The sequence below is a fragment of the Trifolium pratense genome, linkage group LG6 (assembly GCF_020283565.1).
Source record: "Trifolium pratense cultivar HEN17-A07 linkage group LG6, ARS_RC_1.1, whole genome shotgun sequence".
In the NCBI taxonomy this organism is placed as follows: Eukaryota; Viridiplantae; Streptophyta; class Magnoliopsida; order Fabales; family Fabaceae; genus Trifolium; species Trifolium pratense.
This window is the reverse complement of record NC_060064.1, coordinates 39,066,663-39,091,385: the sequence shown is the minus strand read 5'-3', so window position 1 is coordinate 39,091,385 and position 24,723 is coordinate 39,066,663. Positions and strand designations below refer to the sequence as shown.

The window sequence follows — 24,723 nt, the reverse complement described above, 5'->3', positions numbered from 1 at the left end:
TCATCAATTGTGTTGGGAGAGACATAAAATGGTCCTGGTGCCGGCATCATCTTTAGAAACCTGATCATATAGTTTAGAAATATTTCAAACAAAATATGAATGATTAATATACAACAATTCCATTTAATACTGAAACATAAGGAACACCTTGTATAAAAATATAAACAAGTTTACTACAAATTTCTTTGGAAACTTACTTCACCAATAACTGTCAAGGAAGTGTTGATTGGAAGTGTTCGTTCAATTCTCTTAAAACCAAGCTCCTATAAACATGGTTTCAATTATTTCAGCTTACGAAATATTTTTGGGGACAATGCAGGAAGAAGAGAAGATGAATTCGGATACCTTGCATTCTTCAATCCCCAACATTCACGCAGTTGACATATTGGTGGATGTTGGGTCGAGATCAAATAGTCTATATTTAAAACTCGGCAAACCAGTTTTTTTATTTTTAAAAAAAATTGCAAATATGTATTAAAATCTTGACCATTCAATCTCAATTCAACGAACACCGGTGTGCTGAATGCAGCGATTAATGACTGCAAACAATCCAAATTCAGGAAGGAGGAAAGAGTTACACTCCCACCTTGAGACCTCGGAAATAATTGAATATTCTATGTATCATCCATGGTTTTGATTGTTTAAATATTTCCTTTTGAAAAGGTAACATAAAATCTATGGCCTGCTGAGCTCCAACCACATCCACACAACCAGTTGCATCTTCCTACCAAGAAAAAAAAAAGGAAGGAATTGTATTTAACAACAGCAAAAAATAAATAAGAGAAAAAAATGAAAGAAGAATCTACTAGAGGAAGAAAGAAAAATCACACCAGATACCAAGGAACTTCTTTACTCACGAACGACGTTACAGGAGAATGGTCTTTCCAATCCCACTTCTCATGTTTAAGAAAATGTTGCTCTACCTATATAAAAGATTGTAGAATGATTTGAGCTAATTGTAATTGTAAAGAATAGAAACAAAATATGGAGAATCCTATGATTTTAAGAATACTATATCCATGTACCGTATCTTCAACAATTACACTCGCTAAACCACTTAATTCTCATATAATTGTGCTATCAGCGGCAACTTTTCCAGAAATTGCAACGAGCAACGGTGAATTTTGAGTATCTAATAGTTGAGCTGCAAAGTGAAGTGTTATCCAAAGCATGATTAGTCACCACATCAAGCACAAATTGACTAACTACAAGTACAAAGTTAAGTAGTTCATGTATTTATATAAAAAAGTTGAATGCATATTTGATAGTTTTGATCCTATGCATCATAAAATTGGACAAGTTTTGCATCTTAAGGCCCTATTTACTTTGAGAAAGCATTTTCTAAAGAGCATTGCTATATGGTACGAAGACTTTTTCGCACATAAAAGACACGAACATGTAATTGGACATGCTTGACCTTCAAACCCACAACTTGTGTACTACTTTCTTAAAAAAAAAAAATTCAGATAAAACCGTCAAAATATTTTGCACACATGGTGTTTATCTCTCGCGTGATCATCACCTTCGTTCATCACTGTTTACCACTGCCGTCAAAAAAACTAACTATAACTTTCATACTAAGCAAGCATAAGCATATATAGCCTCACAAATTCAACAAGAACAAAACCTTACCATAACTATGCTACTTTGAGTTTATGAAAAATACATACCTAGTTCCTTCAGTTGCTTGACGCGAGTCACAGATTTAAGAATGTCCACATTCCTGCCCACCAATAAAATTATCACAAGTTAGTCTTTGCAGTTGCACACGGAAGATACATGGTTTATGTACAATGTGTTTTTATCTTTTTCTTGAAAAGACATAAGTAGATTAATGTAACAGTCATATGAACATTAGCTTAGAACAAGACCTTATTTTCAGGGAAGAAAAAACGACAGCAAATTACTTTACTTGTCAATGGTTGTTTTAAGACAGTATAGAGCAATTGCACTCAAACAACAACCGATTCCAGTCCAAGGATTTATCACCGTTATCATGCTTCAATATATAGTAATCAATACTACTTACGATCACCAACATGCAAAATCATTCCAAAACCCTCAAAATAAAATTACAAGGGTTTGTGTGAACCGTTGCTCAAGACTCAAGTAATGGCGTTGTTGTTATGGGGCCGCCAAAGGTAAGGCCCATTACTTAATTAAAATTGCCAGAAATTTTAGCTACGATTTATTTTGTCTTTTATTCAAATTATACTAAACGGACCCAGATTATCTTGCTGCTTCCACGCATTAGATAATCTTGATCATAGATGTAATGCATGACTCTGATTAATATGATTTTATTTAACTACTTTTTCACAATTTTAATCTCTACAGTTCACTTTTGATCGAACAGCCGTTAACAATAACTATGCTAACTAGATTAAATTCACGTCCATATTAAATAAATGTAGAGACGCGGTTCATTCCAATTGGAATTATGATCCTCATATTTTACTATTTTTAAAATTAAAATTAATTTGGAGGTCCAATGAACTGGATGTAGATTAAAATTAATTTGGAGATTCAACGGGCCAGATATAGTAAAAAAATAAGTAAACCCTTAGGGCCCGATTGGTTCGAGGCAGATAGAGGGGAGGGGAGGGAGGTCATCTTGACAAAAAAAGATTTCTTTTTATTAAATTATTTTTCCAAAAAAAAATGTTTTTTATTCTTGGAAAAATAAACAAAATTTAAAAATAAATTTTTTTAAAATGTTCCCTCACAATTTAAAATGTTCTATGAATTTAAAATATTCGTTTTGCCAATTTAAAACGTTTTTTTAACCAATCAAATCTCTGTAATAATTGAGATTTTTTGTTTTTGTTTTTAATTTTTTTTTTAAGAATAAAAAATGTTTTTTAAAAAAAAAAAAGATTTAATAAAAATAAATTTTATTTCGTCAAGATTACCCCGCTCGCCCCCCTCTCATCCCTTCCATCTACCTCGAACCAATCGGGCCCTTAATTTTGGTGAGCATGTTTTACTTTACCCTACAATTTAAATATTAAATCTAAGATTATTTTTTAAAATAAAAATCTAAAAGATTTTTTCTCAGAGAATATCTAAAGTATATCTTTTTAGTAGATACGTATACACAAAATAGCATTATAAATAAGAGAAAAACGATTAAAAGTTTCATAACAGTTCACACTTCTCTAATTTCTAATCAAGAAAAAAGTTAGGGTTACCGATTTCTCACTTTTCCTAAAATCTCATCATCCATACCCAATCATCATCACCAATACCATGTCTTCTTCAACCATGAAATTCACTCTCAAGAGTCACGACGGCGAAACCTTCGAAGTCGATGAAGCAGTGGCATTGCAATCAGAAACAATCAAGTACTTGATCGAAGACGGTTGTGCCAACAACACGATCCCTATTCCAAACGTCAGCAGCAAGATCTTAGCGATGATAATTGAATACTGCAAGAAGCATGTCGAAGCGGAAGCAGCGAGTTCCGATAAAAAACCTTCTGAGGATGATCTTAATGCTTGGGACGCTGAATTCGTGAAGATTGATTCGGCTTCGCTTTTTGAACTCGTTATTGCTGCGAATTTCTTGAATATCAAGAATTTGTTGATTCTTACTTGCAATACTATAGCAGAGATTATGAAAGGGAAGACAGCAGAGGAAATTCGTCAGACGTTTAACATTAAGAATGATTTCAGTGCTGAGGAACAAGAGGAAATTCGTAAGGAAAATGAATGGGCATTTCAGTGATATTGTTGTTAGAATCTTCAAATTAATGTTTATAATGTGAATGTTTTCACATAGATTTAACTGTGTTTTTAAGTGATTTTGTAGTCCCTGTTTGGCAGCGTCTTAATGCGACATTGTTTGATTTTTTGTTGCGATGTTAGATGTAGACAATGGATAAGTTTGATTTATTACATGTTCAATCAATGATATTTAGATATTTTATCTTTTCCTAATATTAATAGGATTTTGTTTGCATATTTATGGTTTTTGATACCTGATCAGAAGCCGCGACCACGCCGGCGTTAGTGTTGATGAAGCCCCCTGTTGAAATGGAGGGGTTGTGTACCTGCGAGCACACACTTCGACGCTCAAGTCTGTGAGGTGAAGTGTAGGTTTTCTGTGCTAAAATAACGTGTACCTTACAAATGACAAAGAGTTGCGTATATATAGCCCCCAGCGCTGGGCCCAAGACCCTTGATGGCATTAATGGCCATCAAGTGGCTGCCGGAAAATGGCCACGAGGCCTTGATGTGCAGTAAATGCTCATCATTTCGGTTTACGACCGTTACGATACGTGGGAGTATCAGACCGTTGGTGAATCGAGCAAGGCTCGTGAGGACCTCGCGATAGGCTAGCTCGGGATATATATGTTCGTCATCCTTTGGTGCTCGAGCATCTATGCTCGACCCAGAACAGTTTTCAATTTAGTTAATTTTGTTTTGTTCTCTAATAAATTCTACCAATTATCAATTTTAATGAATTAATAATTTAATTTGTTTGCAAAAGAACGGGTAATGTATCACACTAACGATAAATTAATTGAAGTGGTATGGGATTTTGACCTTATTAAATTAGTCATCGACAATATAAACTTCGTATTTATTTCATTAATAAAAAAAAAAAAGGTTTATTTTGTCACAATCTCAATTAAAGATCATATACTTCGTACACTAATTTCACATCAAAGTTTCCTTATGACTTATGAGCAGCATTTGCAACCGGTTACATTGTTTGAGTACTTGGATGTGGACCATCATATGTATTGCCCCTGGAATTGTACATGGATGGACAGATCACTATATCATCTCTATCTAAATTTATTTTTGAACTTATGAAAAATAGTTTATATGAAAAATAGTTTATATGTGAATAAATAAATTTTAACGTAGCTTGTTTTTCCGGTAGCCCCTTGATTGAGGAGTCACTTTGCAATCTAGATGTACTTGGTTCGAAATTTGGCATAATAAAAAAATAAAATAAAAATAAATTTTTTATGTTAACCTATAAGTACCTACTAACAAAAACTGTATTTTTGTAAACTACGTACCTAACTTATAATAATATATAAAAATTTATTTATTTACATAAGTTGTTTATATAAGCTTAAAAATAAGTTAATCCAAGCTCATATACCACTTTGTTATTCTAAAATCCAAAAATATATCTGGATGGATATATATATATTGTGTGAAGGATGTCTGGAGAATCTAATTAAAATAAAATATAATACTCCGATGAAACTACTGGTAGTACTTTACAAAAATATCAATGCATATCCATTCAAATATTTTAAATTTTTAATATTCGGTAAAAAGAAATATATATATATATATATATATATATATATATATATATATATATATATATATATATATATATATATATATATATATAAAATCTCATAACCCAATTTTGAAATTTGAAGCATATCTTAAATAAATCGATTTTTTTTTTTTTTGGAAGCAAAATAAATCGAAATTCTATGCAGCGAAGTTTCCTCAACAATATTTTTTGTTGAGTCTGTTTTTTTTTTTTTTTTACTGAAGTGAGTTTGTTTTGTTCTACAATTTAAATATCAAATCTAAGATTATCTTTTAAAATTAAAAATATCTTTACTATATTTTTTTAACCGAAGGAAATCTCCGAATATCTTGTTAAACACACGCATTACAAAAGCCTATATAAATAAGTGAAACAATAGTGAAAGTTTGACGCTCACAAATTTCTAATCAAGAAAAAATAATTAGGGTTACCGATTTCACACACCTTTCCTAAAATCTCATCATCATGTCTTCAAGTTCAACCAACAAGAAGATCACTCTCAAGAGTTCCGACGGCCAATCCTTTGAGGTCGATGAAGCAGTTGCACGGGAATCACAAACAATTAAGCACGTGCTCGATGATCGTGCTGACGACAAGGAAATCCCTATTCCAGAAGTCAACAGCAAGATTTTGGCAAAAGTTATTGAATACTGTAAGAAGCATGTTGAGGCAGCCACCGCGAGTTCCGATGAAAAACATAATGCTGAGAATAATCTTATGGTTTGGGACAGTGAATTCATCAATGTTGATAAGTTTACGGTTTTTGAGCTGATTCGTGCTTCAAATTACTTGGATATCAAAAACTTGTCTGATCTTTCATGCTCGACTGTTGCGGATATGTTAAGAGGGAAGTCGACTGAGGAAATTCGTGAGATGTTTGACATTAAGAATGATTTCCTTCCGGAGGAAGAGGCACAACTTAGAAGGGAAAATGTATGGGCATTTGAATGATACTACTGTTAAATCTAAAGTGAAATATTGCCATGAATATTTTCACCTAGTTTTTTTTTTTTTTCCTTTCTATTTTTAAGTGATTTTCTAATTTTGGATTGGTGCGACATTGTTAGTTCTTCATGTTATTTCTTCATGATATTTACAGATGAGTTTAAATATTTTAGTTTTTCATGCTATTTATTTGAATTCGTTACTTTGATGGCATGTTCATGGTTTTCACTTAAGTTGAAATTGTTTTTGAATGTGTTTTCTTTAGTTATGTTTTGTTCACAAAAGATCAACAATATAATATATATGAACCTTGCAAGTTTTGTTATTTGGTGTAAATTTAAAAATTATTATGTTTAATCCTTATTGTTAGTTTATTAGGTCGAATGACACGGTTATATTGAGTTACTTATGACATCAAAAATTAAAAATAATATATTCTTAATTTATATGACTGAACCTAAACAAAAGATTTATAGGAATAATATATTCTTTCACCACCACTTTAATCAGTCCGAAGATCAGTTCTGACATTAAGTGGTTTCATATCACCATAAATTGGCACTACTCAATTGGAACATCGCAACTCCTAGTATTGGTATTACTCGTGATAACAACAAACTTTCTTTGGAGTTGTTGTTTATGAGCTTTGGAAAGATAGAAACAGTTTGGTGTTTAATAGGAAGTCATTGATTGGTAACTAACCAAGTTAATTTCATTATATCAACCTCCAATACTAATGAGGCGACTCAACCCCATTAATCGGGGAGCAGTATTGATGTTTCGGATACCTCCACCATAAGATCATTATAAGGTTAATATTGATGGGTCACATAAAAGTCTACATGAATTTCTACATGTGGAGGCCTGATCAGAGATTCGCATGGCAAATTCATTTGTGGCTTCTATAATAGACTTGGATAATGCTCTGTTGTGTGGGCGGAACTATGGACCCTTCGTATTGGAATAGATATGACAAGTCAGTTGAATATCAGAGACGTCGGTTTTTAAAATGGATTCTCTAGTCGTGGTTAATATGGTGGTTAATATGATCAATTCAGGCTCAACTCCAAATGCCTTCACCAACCTTTTCTCCAAGAGGTAATCTTTCTTTTCCACCGCCCTGGATGGAGAACTTCAGTATATCATGTGTATAGGGAGACTAATCCCGGTTAGCAAATCTTGAACACTCTTCTTTAGATTTTTTTTTTGAAAAAGCACTCTTCTTTAGATTTTAATTGCAATTTTTTTGATGTTTCTCCTTTTGCTTTGAAAGAAGATGATGTAAGAGGGATTAGTTTATCTCGTTTTAGTTTAATTCATTTTCTTATAAAAAAAAGTAGGAACATAAATCACCATAAAAAATACGTATTAAAAATAGTAATTCAATCTAACATATAACAACAACTTATGTTAAAAAGAAAAAAGTTATAACAACTTCGGAAAAAGAAAAAGAAGAAAAAAAATTAGGCCAACTTATAGAATAATCTTTTCATTGTTGATGGCTAAACCGTAGAATACCTGTAAGGCTGTAACATATAAGGATAAAGAGAGATTCTAAATAATTCCCAGTGGCTCTTTTTTTCTTAAAAAGTTCTGGTTTCAATTTTATTGCAAAAGTCTCAAACCCCGCATGTTATTTATTGATCCTAAATTAATTTATTTGTTTAGTTAAACATAAGAACAATACCAGTAAATACGAATTTTTATTACTTAACAACAGTTTGGTACTTTCCGAATTAATTAATTATATGGTAGCCTCTGCAAACCCTTTAAAAGGGTTAAGGTAACTTCTCAACAACTTGCCATGTTTTCTAGTCCCCTATAAGTAATTCTTGGATGTAATGTTTGATTAAAAGTTGTATTTCCTCTCAAAACTACAAAAAATACTGCTAGTGATTCATCAACTTGCATCCTTTGTTGTTTCACCAAAACACCGCAAATCGCAAACCTCCTACGCGTTAATGGCTGCCTGTAATTGTTCAAGGCTCTTACCTTTGGTTTCTGGCACTACTAAAACTATAAATAATATAGCTAGCGCGTTGATTGCAGCATAAAGAACAAATGTACCTGAAAATCATAAATACAAGTAAAGTTCTATGTTCTATAGGTTTCTTGAACAAAAATGAGAGAATTGTTATCATATAATAAATCAGATCATTACTCCTTTAAATGAAATAAATATGAGAAATAATGTATTTACCATAGGAGCTCCAACCCATGAGAAAGTTGAAAGTATAGGAGCATAACCATGCGCCAAACCAGTTCACTAACGTCGCTATGCTTCCTGCCTGCCCTTTAATATTTACAGGAAATATCTGCAACACGAGGTTACATTTGAGAAAAATTTGTGCCATGTTTTTAATCGCCAATTTGAAGTTTATTTTAGCAAAGTAACAAGCATACATAGCTTGTCCCCAAATCAAAGAAAAAGAAAAGAAGGGATCGAGGTGTACCTCAGACATCACGACCCATGGAATTGCTCCCATTCCTATTGAAAAAGATCCTACATAGACCTAATATCGTGGAAGACGTAAATGTCGCGTGGAGAATAAGTACATGTTTTGTGATACATAAAAAACAGCATCGGTAGAGAAAGAGAGCCATACCAGTATGCCGGTAAGGGCAAGTGCTGGAACTGCTCCCACACCGACATCATGAACCTGTTACACTCAAGGAAGTCACTTTTACATAAATATCCGGATTAAAAACTTGAAGCTATAATGTTTTTAGTTCGAATGTACCTTAAGATAGAATGCAGCTGCGGTAAATATACATCCTGCAACCAATCCTGATCCAGATGCCTAATTGAAACAAAGAAATAACAATATGATACATGAAGAGGATAAGCAAATGAAAGTTTGATGATAAGTTGTTTTCTGTTTTGAATTTACCAATAGTAGCGGCTTCCTGCCTACTTTATCTATGAGAGCTGCTCCAACACCCGTGATTACAATCTGCGAAATTAAAAAACATGATTGAGTTGGTTTGAGGGAAACAAAATCAGATTTTCCAAGGACTATTGGTTAAGTTAAAAATAAGAACCTGAATGATAGCATAAATTATACTCCCCGTCGTGGAAGGAAATCCTACGACAAAATACACAAATACGCCATAACAGAATAAAAATAAGAGTTCTTCATGAATCTTATTCATTCTTGGAATGAAGAGTTACAGTTACAAAATTAAGTACCTGCTAGATCAAAAATACTCCTAGTATAAAAGCAAACTCCATTGATTCCACCAAGTTGCTGGCAAACCATAAGACCTACACCAATCTGATCATGAATAGATCAATATTAACATGAGAAGGTGGAATATAACCTGTCATTTTCCACACACATTCTTAAAGAAAATGAATTGACATCAAAAGTGGAATTATAGTTACCTACCGTGAGTGAGCGTAAATATCTTTTTTGAAACAAATCCAGCATCTTTGGTTTTGCGAGCTGTTCTAAACTAGTTATATAATCCTGTGTTGCGGTGACAGATACACCAGCTTAAAATTGCATTGTTTTTGGAATTCTCTTTTTAATATTGTGCATGAAGGCAAAGTCACAGAAATATAGTAACCTGAATTTCTTCTGTTTCTTGAGATATATCAGCATCTTTACCGCGAAGTATTTGCAATGCTGCCACAAAATCTTTCGCACATCCTCTCTTTGCCTGCAGTGATTATTTGGTCGATCGGTACTTGGAACTCTTGAAATTGTGCTAATCACTTCATATATTACTCTAAATTTATTACTTACCAGCCATCTAGGAGATTCTGGAATTAAGAACAAACCCAAAAGCAACACAGCAGTGGGAATAAGACCTGCAATTGCAAACACTTATCTAATACTCAAAAGTTTCAATTAATTTATAATGTTATAAACTTGATGTTCTTCATGTAGTCTTCTTCTTAGTGGAATTATATTCAAATTGCGAAGAAAACTGACCGATTATAGATAAAGCCCTCCATGAAAGTACTGTTCCAATTATGAATGACATAGACCCCCCAATAACAATCATAAACTACAAAAGACAGTCAAGGTTGTTAACTTATTATCGAGATCTCATATGAAGTTACAGTGTGTAGCAAAAATATACCTGATTTAAGGTAGTCAAGGTTCCTCGGAGTTCTTTTGGCGCAATTTCTGCTACGAATACAGGAACCTTATATATATAATACATCAAATATACTGTTACACTTTAATAACTTAAACATATGCAAGTGTCTTAAAATGGATTTTTGAGCATAATTTCATTGAAAAAGTAGAACTAAAACCAACCACATATGAATAAACTCCCATTCCATATCCTGTTGCTAGTCTCCCAATATCCAAAGGCACAGGACCCTAAATATATAAGAGAATAAGAAAAAAATTCAGTTAATCCTTGGAGAATAGTTATGACTTATGACAAAATAAATCACATAAGGTTTGTAGTAAGAACCTGAGAAAAGTAAATAACAAGCCACCCTGCAATACAGAAAGCGCTCGACACTCTCATTGCCTGCATATATATTGCAAAACCAACTTTTTATTTACCTTGAAAATAATTAACAATTTGGAAGTTAATCCCAAAAAACACAACATAATTTTACTGAAATTACCCCCTTTCGTCCAACGAAATCACCAATAGTTCCACTTGTTATTGCGCCAATCATTGCACCGAAAGTCAAGATGGAGCCAAACAAAGAGTACTGCGCGCATACATTCAATCAGCAAAAACAAGAGAAAATTACACCAAATGCAGTTCTAGTTTTACAGCAATGGAATCAAATCCATAAATTAAAAGTTATACAAACATGTTGAGTACATGATAATCATGATTTTGCCACTAAAATTGTGCTGTCAATGTTTGTGCAAGTTCTTTTACATCACTAACATAGCATGCATTTTAGTTTTGATAGGTCAAGCTTTATACTTTAAGAACATTGTATTAATTTCTTGCTGCAAATTTCTTACTAAAAGACTAGGAATAGCAGAACGAATGATGACTAGGGAACTATCTTGATGAATTAAAAATTGTTTACGGGCTACTTATTATATTTCTATAGTGCAGGGATTTGAGTAGTACGTATGAGGTCTTGGGTTCGATCTCAGCTCCATTGTAAACCAAAAACATATTTCTATAGTGCAGGAATCAAACCGGAGAGAGGGTGATAGTTTACAGAGATCAAATTGATGGTTTATTTACTCCCCGCGTTTTCATTAGTCCAAAGGGTTATGCAATTAATTAAATTTTGAATAGCTACTGGCTTACCTCTGCCAAAGACAGATTAAGATCCTTCCTGATAGCTTCTTGAGTTGGAGATGAATATCCAACCTGGATAAACAAAATAATAATAAAATAGATTCCATAAGGAAAAACATTTTTCATAAAACTCTTAGTCAATTAAAGTACCAAGCAAGCAAGAATCTAGAAAAGAGCTTACACAAGCACCAAATTCATAAGAACCACAAACAGCAATGAATGTGGTGAAGTAAACCATCCATGGATGATCATGATGATGTTGTTCTTTGCTTGCATGTATCAATGGTTCTCTTATTCCTCCTTTGATCTGCTTACCACCACCTTCAACATCATCCTCTTTGATTTCCATCTTCATTTCAACCTGTGTGTGAGTGTGTGTATAATTTTACTTCCTATAGGTAGTAGTAGTACTAATGGCAATGATATGATAGTGACTATGTCTATATAAAAAAAAATTGCAATGAATGTTGTTATTGGTATAAAAGGAAAATAATTTATTACTATAGGAAAACCAGCTGGGTGGATCTTACCCGTTAGACTGAAGTAGATGACATGATCAATGGGAAGAACAAGGGACGGATCCAGAAATTGATGAGATAGGGGCCGAAAAATGTAATATTAAATGTTAAATAAGTAAAGTCTGAATTCAGTAGAAAGATGATTAAGTGAAGTCTAACAAAAAAAAATTTCTTCAAAAAATTGATAGTATAATTTTAAAAGTAGTGCATTCCATTTGTATTTCCTTAATCATTGCCCTAAAAATACTATTTAGCATGACCTTAAACGTTATTTATTCAATATGACTACACATATATTATTAGTATTGTAAGACAATGAACAAGAGGGAGGGGGGCCCAAGCCCCTGCCCAAGTCGGTCCCCAGAAGAACAATATTTACAATGTGGATTTATACACAACTCTCTCGTAGACATCTTATTTGGACATGTATTGGCACATTACTGAGGTGGATAATTCTAATAGATCCGCAAATAGTTTTTAATATACAAAAATTTATAAACAATATTTATGAACCTATCACAATTATCCACTCAACAAGTGTAGCAGTACATATTTAAATAAGAGTCGTGCTAACCAATGCCCCAGTGCACTAATTATGAACCAAAAAGGACAAATTTTAGTTGAAAACAACATTTTTCATTCCAAGATAATACTAATATAGTAGTATTTGATTTCCTTAACTAATTTTCAGAAAACACTATTTAGCATTTTAATTTAAATAAATGTGTCCAGAAGAATCTTATGTTTGTTTTGTACACCAATGTAGGCAGGGACAGACCCGGGGGGCGGGGGAGGAAGCAGGGGCTCTAACCGCCCTCCCCCGTAAATATGTTTAATATGTATAATTTTTAATATATATGAGTTGCTAATGACATTTTTTAATTTATTCACTCTTGTTTTAGGTGCTTCTAAATAAATTATTGTGATTTTATCTTATAATTTTGAGTTAAATATATTTTTTGTCTTTATAAAATTAAGAGTTTTTAAGTTTTGTCCTTCAACAAATTTACTTTTAGTCCATATTTGTATTTTATAGCAATTATTTTGAGGACTAAAAGTATCAATTTGTGGTAAAAATATTTGAAAATAGGGACTATTCTTACCAAACTACAAGATTTTAGAGGATATTTTCAGTTAAAATTTAATAGACTGAACATAAAAACTCGTTATTTTATAAGGAAAAAAAAATATATTTAACTCTATTATTTATTATTAAAAAAGGAAATCCGACCCTCCGTGTGATTGATTTCTAGATCCGTATAGTACTTGTCTATATTTCATATTATTTGTGCTGATGATGAGTAGTACTAAATTTTCTATTCTTTAACCAAATTCTTTGTCAAATCATTTACAATAAACTCTTCTTTTTCTAAACCGTCGTAATCAGGATCTTAAACCAAATAGGTAACCTTTAAAAGGACTAACCATCAGGTGTTACCGCGATACATTAATTATTTAATAAATCTAAAATATAATTTATCTCTTTATTAGATGTAAGAATTAAATAGAGTATTTTTTTTTTTACGAAGTGTTGTGATACCAACTGTCCTGTTGGTATTTACAATGTTAACAATATGAGTTTATAGGGAGAAAAAGAGAGAAGAGATAGAACAAATTAAACTAGGACTTCAATAGAATGCAAAATATTAAATTTTTTTTTTTTAAATAAATCCAACAACTAATAAAAATTAGTCGCATATAAAATTTAATATGTAATGTAAAAGTTAATTTGTTTATAACACATGCAATCTATACATTTGATTTATTTACAATTTATACATTTGATTTATTTATTCTTATTGGTATTGGATAAATACTCTCAATTTTTCGATGTCTCGTCTAAATAATATCTTAATACTAAAAATAATGTTCTTTCTCTTTGTCAAAAATAAAACAAAATAATTTTCATTCTTTTCTCTCTTTTATGTAAATAAATTCATCATGTTATATATGGTATGCAGAGTTTATATTTGTTCAGTGTGTTTCTTCTTCAATTTATTGAGTTATGATGAGTTTGTGGCGCAACAACTCTTGTTTGGATTAGGGGCTTCCATTTTTTGTGTGGTTGATAACACGAGGTTTATTGTTTGAACGGACTTGATTTTTTATTGTGGTGATGGAATGTGAGTTAGATCGGTGGGGTATTGGTATTTCCTCATTTGCTTTTATTTTATATACTAGCGTGCACGTGCCCGTTTGTCCGCTCTTTTTATTTTATTATTGCACTAACGTGTATATATTTGACTATTATATGTGAAAACAAAAAAAAAAACTTGAAAAATACACACATTGTAGTAAAAATAAGACAAAAAAAATCCAAAAAAAAACTTGCACTCATCTTTCTTCTCCTTTTCTTCATAGCCGCCACCTCCACCTTAACCTAGTTTTTTTTTTTCTTGATCTACCGAGGAGGAGTGGTTTTAGGGTCAATTTTTGACCCAAAATCACCTCATAATTGTTTTTCCTTTTCTTTTTATTTAAATAAGTGATATTCACATTGATCAAGTTTTTCTTTTGTGTTTTCTTTTTTGTGATTTCACCGTCTGAGTGCGGCGTTGTGTTGTTCGTCGTCTTGTGCGACGTTTTTGTTGTCCCGTATTGTTGCGGTGTTCATTTGATTTCTATTGAAAAGATCGGCTTCAGTCAATTACAGATTCAACCAATGATTTGGGCTTCAACGCTGCAGATCCGGAGACATGGATACTTCGGTGACTTTAACTTTATCATATTATTTGTTGTAGGCATTTTGCCGTTGTATGCTATTAACTCGGATGCTGTGAGTTTTGTTCGCAGATTCATCCTTTATGTTTTTAGCAATGTTGATTTCGTGGTTGTATTTGATGTAATCTATCAATTTGAATGAATGAATATCATTTTGTTATTGTCAAAAAAATCCAGCACCATAAATAAAAAATAAAAAAAGACTTAAAAAACAAAATCATGGAACAGAGTGTTTGACAATGTCTTTCATTTTTAATGTGACTTAATTTGTTGTTTTTCAAAAACCAACTATTTATATATTTATATATATATATATATATATATATATATATATATGAAAAATCTATAATATAATATTTTTATCCAACTTAGCAGAATAGAAAAAACGGAACACACAGACGGCCGCTGGATTGAAAAAAATAATAAGAAATAAAATTAAAGTACATGTTAGCGCAATAGAAAAAGTGGATCACACAAACGGGCACGGAACGTGTCCGCTTCTTTTGGCATCTAGCGGTCAAACGGGCAAGTTCTGTGCCCGTTTGTGTGGTTCGCATTTTTTATTTTTCTATCATATATAAACCGTAAATATTTTACTAAGAATTTAATTTTTATTCAATTCAATTTTTGCGTACTTTTAGTTTTCATTTAAATAAAAGTTGTATTTTTTGTGAATTGATTGACATAATAGGTAAAGAAACAACTTGTTACCAATATATGTTAATATGTGATCTTATATTTGAAAAAATGTGATCTTATATTTGAAAAGTATTTTCAAAAAGACTCCATTCGATGTGTAGAACATAAGAATGAAAGTTCATGATGGTTGTCAATAGAAAAAAAAACTTTGAACATAAAATGACAATCCATTTTCATAACTATCAATGTTCCGGTCAAGATAAGTATTTATAGAGAGAGATATACATCCATAGTTAAAAATAAGACAAACTATATGTTTGTTAATTGTTGATTTCATGATCATAGATGTCTTTGTGAAGATAAAAAATAGATTTTTGACTTAAAACAATAATCAAACTTCTCTCTAATCTTCTACTTCTTCTTTAATCATTTTGTGTGCCTTTCGTAAGGATGACCTTCTGTTTTCATACTTTTTTCCTTGCTATAGTCTTCTCCCACTCTTTCCCCTTCTTTTCTATATCTATTTTTTTGTTGTTGATGGTGTGAAGTGTCTTCTCTCCTCGTCAACCTTGAACAGATGCCAAAAAGAAAAATGAGATTGTAAAGCGTACAATAAGTTTCGTTAAAAAATGGAAGTACAAAAGAGACAATTAATGCTAAGATACAATGACATCAATCATCAAAATTGAAAAATGAGGTTTTTATCTTTTGGAAAAATTACAATTTTTGGAAAAGTTAAGATATAATTACTGGAAAAATAGAAAGAGTAGAAAAATACCTTTTGCTTGTGATTTTTCCTTCAATGTTATAGCATATACTCGTTGTAGGTGTGAAGCTCCTGATGCATGACAAACCTTTTATGCTTTTCAAAAAATGTCAATATGATTTCCCATCTTTCTTTTCTCTCTGACATTTACTTTTATCTTTTGCAATGATTTTGAAATTAGGTCTGAAATAAGATGTAAAAAATTAAATAGAAAAGTAGAAATGAAATCAATTGAATGAAAAAAAAACATAGCATTATATTAATGTCTATGAAGTAAGCACAATTGAAAAAAAAAAAAAAACAAAGATGGTTGTCCCTAACGTCCATGAATTTGTAGTGAAAACATTCCAAATATATATGTACCCCAATATATAAATGACGATAAAAATAAATAATTGATGCTCTAAATTCCTAAAAATTAAAAGATAAAATATGTTTTTGAAAACTTGGTATCCGGCCTTAGGACCGACTAATCTAAGGGGACCAATCCCACCACCCACTTGCGGGGGCCCCATTTAAAGCCAGAGTTTTTTTGCTCTGTATGGACTTAGCCCACCAAAATTGGCACCAATGGGAATCGAACCTGAGACCTTGAGAGGAGCATACTCCAAGGGCCCAAGCCAACACCACTCGACCAACCTCAAATGGGTTAAAAGATAAAATATGTTCATTTTCTTTGTATTCAATTGCTGCTTAAATATTGTACTCTAAATACAAAACTACCATGCTACCATGAGTAAAAAAAAAAAAAAAACTTATAATTAAATATTTGGTTGTTCTAAAACACTTGCAGATTCAATCAAAAAGTAGAATCCATTTCATTGAGATACTCCATGAGATGTTCATTCAATCGTCGTAATATAAAAACATTATAAATGAAGCAATGTAACAAAGACTCAACCAAACATGAAATGTGATTATCGCATGGTAGTAACAACTGAAACAAAGAATGAGTATATATTTTACCAACATTCTCAAACTTCAAATAATAATAAAATATTTCAAATACTGAGTATATACATGGTTGAAGGCTTGAAGCCATTTGAACACTTTTGTAGAAAGAGAAAAAAATTCGAACCAATATTAATGAACAACACAAATGAGAAAAAAATGGAACAAACATTAATGCACAACACAAATGATGAACACTAACAAAAAAAAATAACAATAGATGAAGAACCAAAGAGAAAGGGAGAGAGTGAGAGAAAGAGTCTTGAAATTGAAGCACCATCACTGACATGGTCTTCCATTGTGCGTATTTTCAATGTTAAAGATCAACAGAAAAGATAGATGTGAAACAAAAATCGTAGTGAAACATTTGTTTGTCGCATTGATAATATAAGCCGTTAACATAATTTTTTTGAAATAGTAACAGATATAGGATTTGATTTTTGAATATTTAAAATGAAAAATTTCAAGGGTATTTTGGGATTTTTAAAAAAAGGCTACACCAAAAAAAATGTTTTCCCTTTATTATTGTTATAGAAGATATATATATATTGGGCTTTCACCATCAGTTTAATCTGGTTCGGGGATCAGTTCTAACATCAAATGATTTCAGCCCCTTTCGATCGCAGTTGCGGGAATCGAACCGTGGTTTTTCCTACCAAGTTCAGAGTCAATCATCACTGAACCAACTAACGCTTTTATTCGAGACTTGTGCATGGTGCACACCACATGAACCACTTGTTCACGTTAGACTTGACCTACAATCATATAACATGTATAAGACCATCTCCAATGGTAGTACCTATATATTAGGAACTAATATAGGTACTTATATAGGTACTTATTAGGTACTACCATTAGAGCAAAACCTATTGAGTATCTATAATATGTACTGCTTCTCAAATAGTACCATATCTCTCCTCATTTTAATATATTTTTGTGGGATCTACTTATAAAGATGTAGTATTATTGATGAGATAGAGTTATTAGTGAGACCGATTTATAACTTTTTAAGAGGTGCTGAGTTGGAGGGACTGAGTACTTATTATGTACTATTATTAAAAAAAATAATAAATAAGTGATGTGTACACGTGAGACCCAATTAAATACTTAAATTTGGGGAGCTCCATTATGAATGCTCTAAAAGATACACTTTGAGAACTCTACGTATATTATCTTTGCATTATGCAAAATCCTCCAATAGCATATTCTCAATTCTATAGATTCGTAGTTTAATCCATCAAACATGCTTATCAATAACAAATTTTGCTAAGTTCGAGAACATACATTACATTACATCGTGTATCGTGTAAAAGGAGCTCAATGTTGTCAAATATCATATGACGGACCAAACTTATACATTGAACCATACAAGTTTTTCGTTTTTAAGGTGAACAATTTGACCTTCAACTACCTTCAAAGTCATAAAATATTTATTTTTTTATCACATGTGAAAAGATCATCCAAAATCCATAACACAACTCTCTACTAATTTTCAACTTGTCACAACTAACGCCTCCACATTTATCCTCCTTTGAAACAACCAAGTGCCCCACTATGAATTTTAACTCTATCATAGTAAATAAATATAATAATTTCTTTTACTGCAAATAATAAATAAAATTATTATTTTATACATAATTCGAGTATTCTTAGCACCTCTTTATAAATTGATCTTAGCACTAGGCACACATTCAATTAAAGAAAATCAATGACTATAGTACCTTATGGATCGAATTCTTGTACGGATAATCAAAAATAGGTAGTAACAACCGTTCACCTTTTTAAGCATGAGACATGAAAAGATGCCATGTCACTTGTTTACAACCATAAATTCATGTGTATATAAAGTAGCATACTTTGGAAGATACTACTTATTTCTAAAGTTTTTTCCCCTAAATAACACGGTAGGCAACATAAAGGAAATATTGTAGCAATAAAAGCAAAAGGCAACGCGCATCTTAAGGTATGAACTAATTTTGAATCAAATTGTTTTTTTTTTAATCAAATTGTTAATTTTCATTTTCTTTTATTTCATTATATTTTTGTTTTGACAAAATTTCGTCATCTATATAGTCTCTCATTTAGCATTTAAATTAATCTACACTGTCGTACTCCAAAACAAAAAAAAACTGACCTACACTGAAGTAATTTTTTTGACTAAAGTAGTACTCCCTCCGTCCCAAAAAGAATGACCCAGTTGACCGAAACACGCATGCCAATGCATAACTTTGGCGACTAATATCTTTAATTGTATAATAGTAAAAATTATAAAAAATTGATATTTTGAAAATACTCATCGAGACGAATCTAACAACATCTTATATGTTAATATTTATTTTTATTTATTAGTAGAAAAATATGGTCAAAACAATATATATGAATAGTGCATATATTCAAAATGGGTCATTCTTTTTGGGACGGAGGGAGTATCAATTATCAAATATTCTTAACCATTTATTGTGATTTGTGAGCATGAAAAATGACTTGAACCATCAAATGGTTGCATCTACTGCCACAACGATTAACTGCAGATGAATAGAGGTGGGAATATGTTAGGTCGAGCTAGGCTTTGTCAAACTTGAGTCTGGCCTGTCAAAGAATCGAAGACCTGAGTCTGGTCTGTGACCTATCATAGACTTATCTTTTAGGTCTAAGTCCTGCCTTTTGAAAGCCTATATGGCCCGTTAGCCTGTTTAAAAGCCTATTTCATATTAACATATTTAAATAAATAAATATATTTATTTTTAAATATACTTATAAACTAATAAATCAATGTCATTTTATATTTAACATGATATTTTAGAAACTTTGACTATATATGTCATAATATTTCAATTCTAGTTTATAATAATACATTTATAATTTAATCAAAGTACATATTTTAATATATAAATAATAATAGTAATATATATTTCAATTCTAGTTTATAATAAATTTATATATATATATATATATATATATATATATATATATATATATATATATATGTGTGTGTGTGTGTGTGTGTGTGAAAAACTATTGTAAATTAATAAACTTAAACTACTGAAAAAGTTAATAAATTTATAATTTAATCAAAGTACATATTTTAATATATAAATAATAATAGTAATAAAAATCCAGAACATGGGTGGGTTGTCTTCAACATCACCGCATCCATTCTCACATTGCTTCTCTTCATTGTCACCTATTTAGAAGAACCAGTTAGAAACCCAGGTTTCATTCTTTTCTCTTTCACAAAATCTTCTATTAGTTGTTCATGTTGTGCAAAATCTTCTATGTTTTCTTATCACCTGTAATAAATCGACAATGGATGTGGTGTGGTGATGTTGAAGGGCGATGTTGAAGAGGACTTAGAAGTGAAGATGGGCATAGGAGGTGGTGATGGTGGGGAGCTGGTGAAGACAACCTACGCAAGGCCTGGGTTCTGTTTCTTTCTTCTTATTTTTGTTAATTAATTGATAAATAAATTAAAAAATATTTTATTGAAAGAACGACGACGGCTTGAGGGAAAGTAACGGCGGCCGACGAGTTCAAGACATATTAAAGAGAAAAATAAATAAATTAAAGACAAATAGATGGGTTGGGGGTGTGGATTTCTATAGTAGAGGTATATAACTTAATCTATTAAAATATCATTTCACTTTTTTTTTTAAAAAATAAATAAATAAAACACAGTAACCGGATATACAGGCAACTGGCTGTCAAATATAAATTTGTGCATGTGCACAAGTTTAACAATTTGTGCATTGTAAATGCCACCCATAAATTCATGTGTATATAAAGTAGCATACTTTGGAAGATACTACTTATTTCTAAAGTTTTTTCCCCTAAATAACACGGTAGGCAACATAAAGGAAATATTGTAGCAATAAAAGCAAAAGGCAACGAGCATCTTAAGGTATGAACTAATTTTGAATCAAATTGTTTTTTTTTTTAATCAAATTGTTAATTTTAATTTTCTTTTATTTCATTATATTTTTGTTTTGACAAAATTTCATCATCTATATAGTCTCTCATTTAGCATTTAAATTAATCTACACTGTCGTACTCCAAAACAAAAAAAAAAACTGACCTACACTGAAGTAATTTTTTTGACTAAAGTAGTATCAATTATCAAATATTCTTAACCATTTATTGTGATTTGTGAGCATGAAAAATGACTTGAACCATCAAATGGTTGCATCTACCGAAGTTGCCACAACGATTAACTGCAGATGAATAGATGTGGGAATATGTTAGGTCGAGCTAGGCTTTGTCAAACTTGAGTCTGGCCTGTCAAAGAATCGAAGGCCTGAATCTGGCCTGTGGCCTATCATAGACTTATCTTTTAGGTCTAAGTCCGGCCTTTTGAAAGCCTATATGGCCCGTTAGCCTGTTTAAAAGCCTATTTCATATTAACATATTTAAATAAATAAATATATTTATTTTTAAATATACTTATAAACTAATAAATCAATGTCATTTTATATTTAACATGATATTTTAGAAACTTTGACTATATATGTCATAATATTTCAATTCTAGTTTATAATAATACATTTATATATATATATATATATATATATATATATATATATATGTGTGTGTGTGTGTGTGTGTGTGTGTGAAAAACTATTGTAAATTAATAAACTTAAACTATTGAAAAAGTTAATAAATTTATAATTTAATATATATATATATATATATATATATATATATATATATATATATATATATGTGTGTGTGTGTGTGTGTGTGTGTGAAAAACTATTGTAAATTAATAAACTTAAACTACTGAAAAAGTTAATAAATTTATAATTTAATCAAAGTACATATTTTAATATATAAATAATAATAGTAATAAAAATATTATTCATATTAACTTAAATAGGCCGACCTAGTAGGCTAAAAAGCTTTTTTAATGACCTGCAGTCTGACCTATTTAACTAAATAGACTTATAAAAAGTCTTGACCTGAACCTATGTAAGCTAGGCCTTAAGGCCATGTAGGCCGGTCTAGCCTATTCCCATCTTTACATATGAATACTACGGTGTTGTTGAATTTGTTGGGGTTCAAAGTAAATTTTTATAAGAATTTGTTTGCGGAACTTAACATCTCCGTTGAAATTAAAATTAACACATATATTATAAAATGAAAACATAAAATACTCGCTAACTTTAACCTCTCATTAGATTCCTCAGTTTGTGTTAGAATAGAGACTTCTCCTAGTGAGCTTTGTCAATTTATCTTTGATGATTTTTTGAAGCTTGTGTGCTTAGAAATGTTCGTTTAGTTTTTTAGTTTTTTGTTAGACTTCGATCCATATATATTTGCAAAGCAAACCAAGTTTTATAACTAAGATTTCACCATTTTGTAAAAACTAAGATTTCACCACAACTATAAAATAAAATAAAATAAAAAATCATTATAATCTTAGTAACTTATACATATGACAAATGATACCAAATTATTCTCTTCAATGTAGTTACAATCAAGCTTTCCAATTTAAATTGGATAAGCAAATAGAAAGAAGAAAAATATACAAAGAACATATATACTATCCTATAATAGACCCTTTTTTTGTTGACAATATCCAATAGTAAGACCTTAATTATTTTTAATCCAATCCACTCAATAACGAATATTATAGATGCTCAACACATTGAAAGAAAATGAAAACCACCAATGAATGTTCACACTAAAATATATCTTAACCTCTTTTAAAGGAATTAGTCTTTCCAATATTTGATGTAGTTCTAATCCTTTTCTTAGCTTGCACAATAAAATCTGAAAAATGGTCATTCAGATTTTCCATCTTGTTAACACCACTAAAAGAATTAGTTTCATCTAAATCATGATTGTTCTGTCCCATACCAACGTTTGACACTGTTCTAATTCTGTTTTTTGCACGGTCATCAAAAGCATCATTAATATCTAATGTTGATTTCTTACCTTGTTTCTCTAAGTTCACCAACCCAACTTTCAAAGGTTTTTTTCCATTAAAATTTTCACCTATCGTTGTCCCTTGCTTTATATTTACATATCGTTGATCATCATGTTCGACTCTGGTAACTGTTCTGGACTGGGCCAACCTAGGATCGGTAGCCAAATTGCCTTTTCTTACATATTGTTGATCATCAGGTTCAACTCTGGTAACTGTTCTGGACTGGGTCAATTTCGGGTCAGTAGCTAAATTGCCTTTTCTTTCGGATATTCCGATATGGGGTGAAGTAATTTTTGAAGAATGGCCATGTATCATTGAATTATCAAACGTGATCGGGATTGATCCGTGATTGCTTCCTCCTTCTATGTTAACAAATTTGATACGTTGAGGCGCAGATTCTTGATTGTATTGTTTGTTTCGATAAATGGTTTTGAAAGTAGGATTTGTTGCAAATACTTGACGGATTTTTCTACATATAGAGAAACTTGAAGTTGTTTTGTTGTTTTTTTCCATTGAAATTTGGCTCAAACTTAGAACACAAAAGAGTACTATTGGTTATTTTGTTAGGAGTGATTAGCAAGAGGGTTATGTCTTTTATAGTGCAAATTATTTGAGTGTGAAAATGACTTGGAGGATTTAGAAAGAGGAGAGAAACAGAACATTACTTTGAATGGTGGAAATAATTGAATTTGAAGAAGCCATTAATTGGGTTAAGATTCCAAACAGCTATTAATAATAAAACTTTTCCCCTAAATTTTCTATGGAATGTGATGGCAGGGATCAATTCCTTATTGTCCCATACAACACTCGAAACTAACAAGTCACGTTACTCACGTTCTATGACTTTAAACTTTTTTTATCTCCAGCTTTTTGTTAACGTTGCCATATTTTGCTGATTAGTCCTTTCTAAAAAAGTGCAGATCACTAATTTAGGTTTGGTTTGATATAGGGCTGACAATAAATCTAACTAACACAAAAATAGTTTGATACTCGTTTTGATATTCTTGGGTTAAATATGTTTTTGATTCCTATAGTTTACCATAATTTTTATTTTAGTCCCTGAAGATTTTTTTCACACTTTTTAGTCCCTGAAGTTTTTTCCGTCAATGTTTTTAGTCCATACTTTTCATTCTCATTCAAGTCGTGCATACCATTTTTAATTTTAATTTTTTTTTCTGCGGTCATGGTTAGTACATTATATGAATCTCTGTTAGAAAAATTTAATTTTTTTTAATAAAAGATACGATGACAGATAGGGCTGACAATGAACCGAACCAACTCAAAAATAGTTTGAGACTCGATTTGATAATTAATTCTTGGGTTAAATATGTTTTTTATCCCTATAATTTCCCAGAATTTTCATTTTAGTCCCTGAAGATTTTTTCACACTTTTTAGTCCTGAAGTTTTTTCCATCAATGTTTTTAGTCCATACTTTTCGTTCAACTCGTGCATACCATTTTAAATTTTAATTTTTTTTTCCTGCGGTCATGTTTAGTGTATTATATGAATCTATGTTAGAAAAGTTTAAATTTTTTTAACAAAAGATGAATTAAATATGAATCTTTTAGTTTTTTGCACATAAAAATTCATAAATAATTCATCTTTTAGTTTTTTGCACATAAAAATTCATAAATAATTCATCTTATCTTAAAACATTCTAAACTTTTATCGGATATGTTCTTATAATATTATAAACATGAACACAAAAAATCAT

At 31.0% G+C, this 24,723-nt stretch overlaps 3 protein-coding genes and 1 long non-coding RNA gene across 4 annotated transcripts; 2 read left to right on the top strand and 2 right to left on the bottom strand.

The window, feature by feature from the left end:
- Positions 1 to 201: 201 nt before the first annotated feature.
- On the bottom strand, positions 202 to 885 carry LOC123887981. Its single transcript, XR_006801908.1, has 3 exons — positions 831 to 885; positions 587 to 724; positions 202 to 263 (listed from the first exon to the last, which is right to left on the bottom strand). It is a non-coding gene; the product is annotated as an uncharacterized LOC123887981 (long non-coding RNA).
- A 2,358-nt stretch (positions 886 to 3,243) lies between these two features.
- Positions 3,244 to 3,922, top strand: LOC123889757 (SKP1-like protein 1A). Its single transcript, XM_045939243.1, has one exon. It carries the CDS (start codon positions 3,250 to 3,252, stop codon positions 3,724 to 3,726), a length of 477 nt encoding a protein of 158 aa, XP_045795199.1. The 5' UTR covers positions 3,244 to 3,249; the 3' UTR covers positions 3,727 to 3,922.
- A 1,787-nt stretch (positions 3,923 to 5,709) lies between these two features.
- LOC123890227 (SKP1-like protein 1B) lies at positions 5,710 to 6,358 on the top strand. Its single transcript, XM_045939789.1, has one exon. The coding sequence runs from the start codon at positions 5,773 to 5,775 to the stop codon at positions 6,256 to 6,258; it is 486 nt and encodes a 161-aa protein (XP_045795745.1). The 5' UTR covers positions 5,710 to 5,772; the 3' UTR covers positions 6,259 to 6,358.
- Positions 6,359 to 7,935: 1,577 nt separating this feature from the next.
- On the bottom strand, positions 7,936 to 11,890 carry LOC123889886 (sugar transporter ERD6-like 7). Its single transcript, XM_045939395.1, has 18 exons — positions 11,672 to 11,890; positions 11,500 to 11,562; positions 10,847 to 10,936; positions 10,687 to 10,746; positions 10,524 to 10,589; positions 10,342 to 10,407; positions 10,191 to 10,266; positions 10,002 to 10,066; positions 9,823 to 9,915; positions 9,642 to 9,722; positions 9,443 to 9,527; positions 9,295 to 9,338; positions 9,144 to 9,206; positions 8,994 to 9,053; positions 8,859 to 8,912; positions 8,706 to 8,765; positions 8,453 to 8,567; positions 7,936 to 8,319 (listed from the first exon to the last, which is right to left on the bottom strand). The coding sequence occupies exons 1-18, from the start codon at positions 11,843 to 11,845 to the stop codon at positions 8,204 to 8,206; spliced, it is 1,431 nt and encodes a 476-aa protein (XP_045795351.1). The 5' UTR covers positions 11,846 to 11,890; the 3' UTR covers positions 7,936 to 8,203.
- Positions 11,891 to 24,723: the final 12,833 nt, after the last annotated feature.